We start from the raw sequence: 12825 nt of genomic DNA, 5'->3' as shown, positions 1-12825 counted from the left end.
AATTGCTTTACTACTGCAATAATACCTAAACAGAGTTATCAAGTTGACACATCAGATATGGCTGAATGACTCTTACACATCCTACCATTATCTTTTCCCTGAAGACATCATTTCCCCCAAATCCTCTTAGCCAATTTATAACCCATGCGGAGCAGGAAGCGGTTTGAACTTTTAACCCAGCATGTGCTGGTCTCACAAGCTGCGCAGAGCAACTAGCGAGGTATTCGGGTAATACGGACTTTCGCTCCCACAGTTACCACTGCCCCTTTAATTCCATGGGCTTCAATTTTGATAACAAGCCTATTATATGGCATTTTTAAATGCCTTTTGAAAGTCCATATATGCTACATCAGCCACATTACCCTCACCAACACTCTCCATTGTTTTATCTAAGAACTTAATCATCTTTGTCAGACACGATTTGCCTTTAACAAATCCGTTCTGGCTGTCATTTATTAACACATAATAAACGTGAAAATTAATTTTGTCCTGGATTATGATCTCTAATAGTTTCCCCACCACTGACATTAAGCTGACTGGCCTGTAGTTGCCGGATTTATCCCTCTCCCTTTTTTATGAACAATGGTGTAACATTTGTAACCATCCAGTCCTCTGGCACCACTCCCATATCCAAGGAAGATTGGTCAGAACCCCCATAATTTCCACCTTTACTTCCCTCATTAACCTAGGATGCATCCCATCCGAATCGGGTGATTTCTCTACTTTGAGCACTGCCAACCTTTTAAATACCTTCTCTGCAATCGGGGGCGGGGGGTGGGGGAGGGTCAGGAGCAGCGACCGGGAGTGATAGGGGTTAGAGAAGGTCGGCAGTGGCAGTTGTGGGTGGGGTTAAGACTGGTGGCGAACAGGGGGGTCGAAAGCGACGATGGTGGGTGGGGGGGTGTTAGGGGCGGATGTCGGAAGTCAGCTGCCTCAGGACAAACCAATCTTGAAGTTAGACCTCTGTTTTATTCCTTTACCAATATGGTGGGTGGTGCATTTCCGCCTGGAAATGGGGTTTAGTAGGCCAATTTTATGGACCCTTATGCTTAAATAAATTTGCAATCTATTTTAGGGATCATAAACCTCACTCTTAGAATTCTCGCAATACTGACAATCCCTTCATCACAGTACCAACGGCCCTCTAACTCACTAGTCACGACTTGGCACAGTTGTTAGCATTCTTGACTTTAACCCCACTCCAGGGGTTAGGAATTTGGTGGGATAGCGTTCCTCGTGAGGGTCAGAACAGGGGCGCTAAAGGGTTTGCAGCCGCGAACGCTGGCATTCGCTTCGCTTGGCAAATTCAGTGTGCTGGTACCAGCGGCGCTGAGGAGAATTGCCCGGGAGCATAGCTCCCGATATGCAACACCCTCGGTATCAACACGGATGCAACATTTGGTTTGTGCTGCATCCGTAGCGCCCCGTAGTGACACCGCCAGTGAAAGTTGCCATGCAGAGCTGTCCCGGGATGCTAAGGAATGACTGCACGAGGTAAATGTGATTGATATATATATATTTTTTCGTGATTTAATTTTATTTGGGGTGAGTAATGTACTGGTAATATTTTTTGTGTTTTTTGTTCCGATTCTTATTTTTGCAAGGAGGCCTCTCTTAGGGCGCTATGAATCCATATCTTTAGCAACGGATATTCAGTTGCTTACCCGGCCTAGTGCCCGAAGAGAGGTGTGGAGCACTCGCCTTAGCTCCAATCCACTCTCAGGGTGCAACCACTGAATTTTTTGGCTGCTGACTCAAACCATTTTCTAGTGCTAAATTTAGCGACCGCCCGACATTAATGCCTTAAAAACCCTTCAACAGAATTTCCAGCCCTAGGACTTGAGCTGCCAGTTCAGTGTGACACGGAGAGGCAAGGCTGCATTGTCCGAGGTACCATCCTTCATCTTCCCGTTTTCAGTCATTTAGATGGAAGTAAGAAACTCTATTCGAAGAACAGGAGAGAAATACTATATTGCCCTGGCCCACGTTAATCCCTCACCAAGACCACCAAAAATCATTAAACTGTTTATTTGTTGTTTGTGGGACCGTGCTATGTGCAAATTCACTGCAACTGTGAAGGAAGGAAGAAGGGGGAGTGGAGGGTTAGGGGAAGACATATGCCATCTGTTTGGACCACAATAAAGAAAGAGACTTGCCTTAAGAGAAGGCTGTTCTTGAAAGAACGAAAAAAAGACATCCATTTATATTTCGCCTTTCACGACCACCAGACGTCCCAAAACGCTTTACAGCCTATGAAGTAGTTTTTGGAGTGTAGTCACTGTTGTACTGTCGGAAACACGGCAGCCAATTTGTGCACAGCAAGCTTCCACAAACAGCAATGTGATAATGGCCAGATCATCTGTTTTTGCTACGTTAATTGAGGGATTAATATTACCCTGGACACCGCGGATAACTCCCCTACAAGAGATAATAAAGCAAGGACTACTCTCTGGTACAAGTGATTAGTGCTGTGATATATTAAGCTGCAAAGTTAGAAGACGTTTTAATTTTTTTTTGTTAATTGTTGATGTATAATCACAGAGTGCCATAACTGTGTGTTGTGTGTATTATATAGTTGCATTGTTAATGTGCATTAAATGTGATGAATTGTATCAAACAGTATAGTTGTGGGATGCTAATGGATGAATCATGCAGCTCACTTTTATCTAGAAAAGAAAGACGCATTTATATAGCACTTTCCATGACCATCGGTCGTCTCAAAGCACTTTGCAGCCAATGAAGTACTTTTGAAGTGTAGTCACTGTTGTAATGTGGGAAACACTGCAGCCAACTTGCGCACAGCAAGCTCCCATAAACAGCAATGTGATAATGACCAGACAATCTATTTTAATGATTTTGATTGAGAGATAAAACCAGGACACTGGGGATAACTTCCCAGCTCTTCTTCAAAATACTGCCATAGGATCTTTTAGACTCACATGAGAAAGCAGACGGGGTCTCGGTTTAACGTCTCAACCAGAAGACAGCACCTCCGACAGTGCAGCACCTCCGACAGTGCAGCATTCCCTGGAGTGCCAGCCTAGATTTTTGTGCTCAAGTCCCTGGAGTGGGTCTTAAACCCACAACCTTCTGATTCAGAGGTGAGAGTGCTACCCACTGAGCCACAGCTGACACTCGGAGTTGTGGCAGTTGTGCAAATTATACTGTTGGTTGTATAATTCTGTCTAACAAAACTGACTGCACTTCATTGTATATGAATAGCTCAGGGTCATCCTGAGAAAGCTGATACAGTGCTATATAAATGCAAGTTCTTTCCTCACTTACCTTGAATGGTTTTCTTTTTTGAAAGACTGTGTGAATCCTTTTGATATTGAAGAATTTCTCTCCTCCTTCCTGTGTACGTGAAGCAAAGAGCCCAGCCAGCAGCGTGTGAAGAGATGGGGATTCTCCTTCGATGAGGTGCTAAAGGATCCTGCGGGGCGAGAACAATTTCTGAAGTTTGTCGAGTCCGAATTTAGTTCCGAGAATCTGAGGTAAGATGATCATCTCTGCACCAAAGGAATGGGAACACCCCACTGACCTGATGGCTAAATAGATACAAGATTACATTTAAGAGATTTAGGACAGAGAACAGGAGAAACTTTATTACACAGCGGGTTGTGAGGCTGTATAATGCACAGACCATATCAACATTTCAGGATAAGGTAGATAGGAAGTTGAAAGAAAGGGGAATAAACGGATATGGAAACATAGTGAACACATTAGGATTACTGCTCATGTGGGGGAAAAGACCAAATGACCTGTTTCAATGTAACTCTGTGGCACTAAGCCACATTCCGACTGGGAATTCCAAGTCTTTGCTGAATTAACTGATCTCAGTCGGTGGGATAATTCAATGGGCCCCAGTGCCAGAATTGCCACACCTCGTTGATATCCATGACTCCTCCTGCAAAGTGCTTACATGTGAACATCATATGTATGAAAACAAGATCAGGCTTGTGTGCAAAGTCCGTCAGAGCCGAGTAGCCCTGTTTACACTTGGTGTGAAGGCTCTGGTATGAAGGTGGATGAGGAACAAGAGGCTTGTAGGTCTGTGGAGCTGTACCCCAGAATAATGTTATTTTAAGGTCCTTATTATCCAAAGCTATTAAAAGGAATATGTGTATAATCAACATGTGACATACATATGTATATGTGTAGTTCAGGCTTTTGCTAACAAACTCCATCTGCAGACTATATCTAGAGCAGACTGCATCAAACCAGTTGTCTGACGGACTGGTACAATGTCATATACTGATTGTTAATGGAATAGTCTAACTAACATACTTGAACTGATGAAAAATATTTTGGGGGCGAAATTCTCCTGTTGCGTGCCTCTGGGGGTAGCTAACGGGGTGCGAAAAAGTTTTTGCCCGAGGGAGAGGGGACGCTACTGGCTCTCACAAAATTGTGTAGGAGTTAGCGGAGGCATGAATCGAGCAATGGCGCACCCCGCTGATAGCACCTCGGGCCGCCATGCTTCCGGTGATGAAGTCATCGGCGAGCGCAGCGTCCACTTTTCGCCCCGTGGCAGCAATTGGCAGCGCCATGGGCGATGCCCGCGCCAGCCTCGCAGGTTGCGAGCCGGGCCGCACACCGATCGTGGGGCGAAAGTTAAAGGGGAGCTGCGTTGCAACGCGTGCTGCCATCTTTTTTTTTCACCCACTTATCGGTCGGACCATTGTCCGATGCTGTCATGGGGTCTAGATCACGATCGTGCAGCATGGCAGTCCATTTCGGTGCCAAGCTTCAGCCACGGCCACCCGCATCCCTGGTGGCCCAGTGGAGGCCATCAAAGGGCCTGCAGAGCTCGCAGCGTCCCTCCCCTTTAACGGCAGGGGAGGGGCGTCGAAATGTGTCAGTGCTACATGAAGCACCCGCATAGTGCCCCCGACAGGAAGTGGAGCACGCGACATTGTGCTCCACTTCCTGTGAGGGGCGGTAACCCCAATTTCACATCCGGGCGCAGAATGTCCGACCACGAAAAGATTATCGCCCCTAACCAGGATGATACGCAATTACGGCCCCTTTGTTTGCTATTGGTCCAGTCCTTTGCAGGTAGATATTCTGGTGCGAATGGGCTTCACCCAAAACAGGACACTTACTGAAGTACGCTCCATACATGCTCATACTGTACGATTACAAGAAGGAGAGAACAAATATTAGGGATTATTCTAATATTATTAAAAATTGATCAAATATTTGCTTCTGGAGCAGAATAGCTTTTGTATTCACAGTGAGAGACTTGCCTCAGAAGAATTTCTGCCGATAACACTTCAGTAAAGAGCAATCATTTTACTAGTTTGTGCTCAGGCCTATTAAGGAGAATCAGATATTATTGGAATAGGATCACCAAGGCACTATAATTTTGGGATAACTGTCAGGAATTAAGTGTATTTATCGCAACAGCAGCCCTTTAATGCATAGGTACATTTATATATGGAATGTCATACACATTTTTAAAATAGTTCGCCGAAGATGGTCTTCGCTAACCAGTCCAGCATTTATTGCCCATCCCTAATTGCCCTTGAGAAGGTGGTGATGAGCCACATTTTTGAACCACTGCAGTCCGTGTGGTGAAGGTACTCCCATAGTGCTGTTAGGAAGATGCAAAGTCCTGTCCCCTCAGTACAGATTCACACGAGGCATGTAGTGAAGTCAAGGTCACTCTGGACCTGCACCTGTATTTCACAGCTCTGGAATGCTGCACTTGCCTGAGACCTGTCCTTATATACCTGTCTCTTGCAAGTGCACCCCTGGTGGTAAGGAATGCTGGTGGTTACAGGTCATATCTTATTACAGTCATGTATAGCATGTTAGGATACAGTTATATATAATAATGTAAGATACATGACAGAAGAGTTCCAGGATTTTGACCCAGCGACGATGAAGAACTAGCGATATATGTACAAGTCGGGATGGTGTGTGACTTGGAAGGGAACTTGAAGGTGTTCCTGTGCGCCTGCTGCCTTTGTCCTTCTAGGCAGTAGAGGTTGTGGCTTTGGGAGGTACTGTCGAAGAAAGTGTGGCAACTTGTTCCAGTCCATCCTGTAGTTAGTACACACTGCAGCCACGGTGCATTAGTGGTGAAAGGAGTGGGTGTTTAAGGTGGTGCATAGGCTGCCGATCAAGCGGACTGCTTTGTCCCGGATTGTGTTGTGGTTTTTAACAGCTGTACCCATCCAGGCAAGTGGAGAGTATTCCATCACACTCCTGACTTGTGTCGTGTAGATGGTGGAAAGGCTTTGGTGAGTCAGGTGAGACTCTCGACACAGAATACTCAGCCTCTGACCTGTTCTAGTACCCATGGCATTTATGTGGCATGTCCAGTTGAGTTTCTATTCGGTGGTGATCCCCAGGATGTTGATGGTGGGGGATTCGGCGATGGTAATGTCGTTGAATATCATGGGGAGGTGGCTAGACTCTCGTTTGTCAGAGATGGTCATTGCCTGGCACTTCTGTGACATGAATGTTACTTGCCACTTATCAACATAAGCCTGGATGTCATCCAGGTCTTGCTATATGTGAGCACGGATTGTTTCATTATCTGAGGAGTTACGAATGGAACTGAACACTGCAATTGTCAGAGAACATCCTCACTTCTGACCTTATGATAGAGGGAAGGTCATTGATGAAGCAGCTGAAGATGGTTGGGCCGAGGACACTGCCTTGAGGAACTCTTGCAGCGATATCCTGTGGCTGAGATGATTGGCCTCCAACAACCACAACCATCTTCCTTTGTGCTAGGTATGACTCCAGCCAGTGGAGAATTTTCCCCCTGATTCCCATTGACTTCAATTTTACGAGGGCTCCTTGGTGCCACACTTGGTCAAATGCTGCAGCGGCAGGGGCAGTCACTCTCACCTCACCTCTGGAATTCAGCTCTTTTGTCCATGTTTGGACCAAGGCCGTAATGAGATCTGGTGTTGAGTGGTCCTGGCGGAATCCAAGCTAGGAGTTGGTGAGAAGGTTATTGGTTAGTAAGTGCCAATACTCACTGCGTTGGCTCTGTCGATGATGCCTTCCATCACTTTACTGATGGTTGGTAGTAGTCTGATGCGGCGATATTTGACTGGGTTACATTTGCCCTGCATTTAGTAGACCGGACTTACCTGGGCAATTTTTCACATTGTCAGGTAGATGCCAGTGTTGTATTTGTGCTGGAACAGCTTGGCTAGAGGCGCTGCTAGTTTTGGAGCACTACAGCCAGGATATTGTAGGCTTCGTAGTCTTGGCTGTGTCCAGTGCACTCATACACTAGGTCAGTCATTTTATGTATCAGTGAGTGCAAGGAACAATGAGGAATATTTATGATGCACTTTTTGTGGCTGAGTTTTGGGGTAAAAAGGCTGCTCTCAATCATCTAGCACTGCAGCCCAAGGATGGCTTCCTTTGATTTTGCCCCAACTGTGGAGGCATAAAGAAGGGCGTTTGGGAAAACATATGAGCCTTCTGTTTGACTTCTGCCCACAGAAGCACAGCTGACTTCAGGACGCTGATAGAGAAGGACTAGTCTGTGTGATGGCCCATTGGTGCTGTGACATGTTGCACTGCAAAGTTAGTAAGTCTGGAGTTTCCGCTTGATTGTATTGTTTTTTCCATGCAATTGGTCCATAATTGGCGTAACCAGGGCAAATGATCACAGAATTTTAGGCACAAATTGCGTTCAGCGCAAATCAAGTTTCCGCGATCTGTTGAGCTAGTTTTAAAAACATCGTGCTAGAAGTCACAACTGGTCACACCCCCAGAGTGAATTAATCATCATTGGGAGTTTCCGCAAATTGTGCTCGTTTGCAGGCCTTCGAGCAGACTCTTAAAAATTAAGCTGGATCTTTTGAGCGCAAGACCACTGATAGGCATGATTTAAACGGTTTTGAATGTAATTTTTTTTTTAATTACTGAAGAACTCGACTGTTCAGCAAAATAACCACAATATAGGGCCCAATTTTCCCCAGTAATTTGCACCGTTTTTTTGGAGCAGGCTGCTTTGGTTTGCCTAAGTTAAAAATCCAGTTTCCCCAATCAATTTGCACCAGCTCAGTTAGTTACGATTGTTTTAGGTCCGTTTTTTTTTCAGTCAAAGGGGGCGTAACCTGCCACCCGCGCCAATTCTGGCCATTTAGGGAAGTTTGGCCAGCTGAGAGTTACTCCAGTTCTGCTTAGGCCAGCATATGTGGCATCAGCAGGAAAACCTTATGGAGAGTTAAAGAAATCGACGCAGGTAAGGAAATCGGAGGAGGCCATTCGGCCTGGGCTAGGGGCGGGAGTGCACTCGGGGGCAGGGTCGGGTGGGGGAGTGGATCGGCAAGCCCCTCGGCCTGGGCTAGAGGCGGGGAGCGGGCCGGGAGGGCACTCGGTGTCAGGGTCGGGCGGGGGAGCAGAGGGAGAGACAGCCAATCAGAAGGCTTGGTGCCCGGGGAGGGCAGGGGGAGTGAGCGAGAGGTCACTTCCTTAATGTTGTGTTTGTTACTGGAACATGATTCAGTTTTAATGTTAAATATATTTTATTCAAAAGTATACAATGTACTTAACAGTTACAACAGTAACAATAATAATAACAATAACAACAACAACAGCAGCACAGAAAGGCTGCACCAATCTCTCCTCCCCCTTATTCTAAGACCACCCGCTGCGCTTGGTCTTGGACACACCACCACCCCTGCCCGTAGACGGTGGCGCAGTGTTTCTGGGCTTGGTACCAAGCTTATTCTTTCTAACATCTCGGGTACTGTGCACCTCTTGAGGGTGGGGGGCGTCAGCGTCAGGCGGCAAGTTGGAGGGCCCGTTGGAGTGGCAGTTGATTCTGTCAATGGGTGCGAGGTCTGGCGTGTTCCCTTATTGCAGCAGCTAACTCACACATGCCGTCCCTCATGCACCCTGACAGTGTCTCAGCGGACTGCAACATTCCCTACCTAATGGCCAGTGACGCGGTTTGCACTACCTCTGACATTCCCTCCCTCATGGATACTATTCCCTCACTGATGATCCCGGCGAGTGTTGTTACTTCTCCCGACAGTCCCGCTACCTCATCACTCACCCCACTGATGGTGTCCAGGAGTGATCGGTAAGCTCAATGCTCTCCGCACTCAATGACATCATCTGAACCACATCTGTTAGATCCTGCACCTCAGGAGAGCGCGGTCGAGCTCTCCTTCCCCTCCTACCCATGGGTGTGGCTCGCACCCCACCACTGGGACTCACAACCTCAGAAGGTGAGGCCCTGGGTGTGCCTCGCTGCAGCACACCACTGGGACCCGCAACCTCGGAAGATGTGAAACCATCGAATGTCCCAACAACACTCAAACCACTAGTCACGGAAGGGGCTGTCACCTCCATGAGCGGCACCTCCTCCAAAGTCAGTACAACAGTGGGAGCTACATCCAGCTCCATCCCCTCCTCCTCGTCCCCATGGATGGATTGGAAGATGTTCTCCTCTTCAGGCTCGTCCGTGTCTGAATCTTCTTCTGCATCGTCAGGGTTGGCCTCAAGTTCTGCAAAAGATAACGGAACAGTCAAATGGTTAGCAGCAGAGGAGGGGGCAGGGTGGGTGACATGAGTAGGCTCACACATCGCAGGCCAGGCAGCAGGCTGATTTGAAGGACCACGATGAATTTGCAGGATTTACCCTCTCCCTCGAGTGTGGGCCCAGCTTGTGCAGTACTGATTGCTTTTCTCCAAGCAGGACCCATCAAAGCAGCGACCCTCTCTTCCAAGGATGTCAGTGGGTGCAGATTTGCCGGGCTTCCTCCTGTTCGAGTTCTTTCCCATTTATTATGTGCCACTTTCTTCTGCAAAGATGAAAATACAACTTTTTAGAGAGGGTGTCTTTCTGCTGGGTGGGACATATACAGCTGGTCACATTTACAATTGCATTGAATAAATGAAAATATTACTTAACATTAACTACTTAACCAAAGTCTTGCCATTTCTTTTTACACTGGCTTCCAGATCTCGTGGTGTTCACAACTGCGCAGTAATCTTCGGCAATTGGTGGAACTTTTATGTGACCTCTGCTGGTGTCCAGCTCCTGCCATCTGTTCTCAATCACAGTAACTAGTACCTCCACTTCATCCAGCAAGAAATTCTTGGTCCTTGGTTCGCGTTGCATCTTGTATTGCTGCAGCTGCGATTTTTCCAATGCTCTCACACACACAGCACTCCTTCTCTCACACACACACAACTGGCTCTTTAAAAATGGCCGGTTGCCAAATCCGAGCTATACTGAGCATGATCGTCCAATGGCAGTGGCGTCAAAAACATAAGTTTGTTTTCCCGCGCATGCGCAGAAGGCCCGGCTTTGTTTTTTGGCGCAGATCGCAGGCTCCACCCCCCAAGGCGACTGGACACGCTGTGCGGCTCCGGATTCAATTTATAGATCAGGGAAAGTTTGGACAAATATTTATGCTGCATTTCTGGCCTAGAAAACCCAGCATAACTCTGGCAATATGCCAGAAAATGGGCTTGGGCAAAATTGAGCCCTTTGTTTGTATATTTTTTTAAAGTCATTTCAGTCATTTAAATCGGGTTACTTGCAGGTGGTAGATTGACACTGATTAAAATGTGTAGTATTTGTGATAAACCCATTTTCAGCTGTATTAATCAAACTTTACCACTCTTAAATATATCAAGAAATAGTTTTTAAAGCAAATTTGTTTTTAAAAAATATTTCCGTTTTAAAACGCTGCCTGATTTTGCTTGCTGATTTTGCGCTCAGCAATACACAAATTAATTTGAGCGGAAACCCAAGGGGAAAGAAACACTTTTCAAAACGGACGCAGTTTTGGATACTAAACATGTAGCAGTTCTGGATCAGGTTAATCCAACTGGTGATCCTGTGGAGGGTCATCAGTTGGATTAACCTGATCCACACACTGCTACATGTTTAGTAGCCATTTGACCAATTTGTTGAACAACTGATGTGCATGAGTTTGACCTCAAAATTGTTAATGCTAGTGTCTCCCATTTTGTTCAATATCTTGTTTGCCTTGGTAACAAAGTTGAGCTTGTCAGATAAAGTCTTCTCGCACCAATCGTATAAAATTGCTGATTTAAGTGTTGGACTGATCTGAGAAACCCTTTCTCCCCAGTCTACCTCAGCTTCCCCCACCACCACACCTCCCTCTGTGTCCTCTATCGTGTCGGTTTTGTGCCCTGTAATCGACCGGGATATGAAATAACCCCCAGAGCTTCCAGACTCTGCAAATCATGAATTTTTGGGGGGGAATTATTATAATTGTTATTATTACAGCAATCAAAGTGTCAGCACTTATGAAAATATGTGACGGCTACTCTATTCAACATTTCCATTCGTGTTATTACAGATTCATGAAGCGTTCAATATTTAACCAGTTTTTTTTTCATCTATTGCTTTAACAGATAAGAGTCTACTTCAAACTCTGATTTTAGTTCAGGGCCTTGATGTAACAAAATGCTATCCATGATCCATGATGCCAGTTCCATTTTGTGAACTTCAATGGCAATTTCAACCAATTGCTTTGATGATGTACATAAGAACTGTTATGTATGCAATAAAAGTTCAAACTGAGTACTGTTTAATTAAGCAAGGTATAACCTTGGCTCTGTTTTATTTAGGCCCAAAGTGCCTGACTCTCAAAATGGCTGGCCTTTTATACCTGAGCAGCACCATGTGCATGCTGCGCAGTGGCCTCCAACAATGATGCCATCTGGTGGCTACAAACAGAATGTACATACATGACAATACCCCTCTCTGAGATCTTATCACAATCTTTCACAGGTTGAGATGGTCCGGTGCTTTGTGCTCCCAGGTTGACCGTCTCAGTTCGATTCCAGACTTGGGGAGTGTGCGGGGTCTGTTGTGGCTGATGGCTGGATGACTGACTTGTTGGGGGTGGCAGTGGCCATGTCAGGAATTGCAAGTCCATTTTTTATGGAACAGGTCCGTGATGGAAATTCCAGGTTCACTGATGACGCTTGAGTCCTCTGAAGACTGCTGGTAGGTTGGTTGGTTGTCGATGGTTTCTTTGTCCGACTGTTCTGGCTAGTCTGTGTGGCTCAGCTTTGTCTGATCCATGTGTTTCCTGCAAGTTTGCCCATTCTTGAGCTTAATAATGAATACTCTGTTGCCCTCCTTGGCGATGACCGTATCAGTGATCTATTTGGGATCCTGACCATAGTTCAACACATATACAGGATCATTAACAGAAATCACGCGTGACACAGTTGCGCGATCGTGGTACCCTTGTTGACTTTGTCTTCTGTATTCAACATGATTATTTAAATCCGGGTGTACCGGAGATAGCTTGGTCTTATGACCTCTTTTCATCATGAGTTCAGCAGGCAAGACCCCTGTGAGTGTGTGAGGTCTTGTCCTGTAACTCAGCAGTATGCAAGACAAGCGGGTCTGCAGTGACCCTTGGGTTACTCTCCTCATGCTTTGCTTGATAATTTGTACTGCATGTTCAGCTTGCCCGTTGGACACAGGCTTGAATGGTGCTGACCTTACATGTTTTATGCCGTTAAGTTTCACAAACTCCTGAAACTCCTGACTGGTGAAGCACGACTATTGTCGCTCATCACTATGTCAGGCAGACCATGTGTCGCGAACATGACATTGAGATTCTCTATGGTTGCCGTGGACATGCTGGATGACATGATTATGCTTTCTATCCACTTCGAATAAGCGTCCAACACCACTAAAAGCATCTTGCCCAGGAAGGGACCTGCAAAATCTACATGGATCCTGGACCAAGGTTTGGATGGCCACGACCACAGACTCAGCGGCGATTCCGCTGGTGCTTTGCTAAGCTGCATGCAGGTGTTGCACTGATGCACGCATGCTTCCAG

General features: G+C 46.2%; 1 protein-coding gene across 1 annotated transcript in view; it reads left to right on the top strand.

The window, feature by feature from the left end:
* The window catches only part of LOC139262728 (regulator of G-protein signaling 6-like), a 231888-nt gene that overhangs the window by 149839 nt on the left and 69224 nt on the right, over positions 1 to 12825 (top strand). Inside the window, exon 13 of the mRNA XM_070877879.1 lies at positions 3369 to 3494. Within this exon, the coding sequence (XP_070733980.1) occupies positions 3369 to 3494 (126 nt within the window). The remainder of the gene's footprint in view (positions 1 to 3368; positions 3495 to 12825) is intronic.

Source organism: Pristiophorus japonicus, chromosome 4, assembly GCF_044704955.1.
Source record: "Pristiophorus japonicus isolate sPriJap1 chromosome 4, sPriJap1.hap1, whole genome shotgun sequence".
NCBI classification, from domain to species: Eukaryota; Metazoa; Chordata; class Chondrichthyes; family Pristiophoridae; genus Pristiophorus; species Pristiophorus japonicus.
This window is presented reverse-complemented; position numbering and strand designations above follow the sequence as displayed.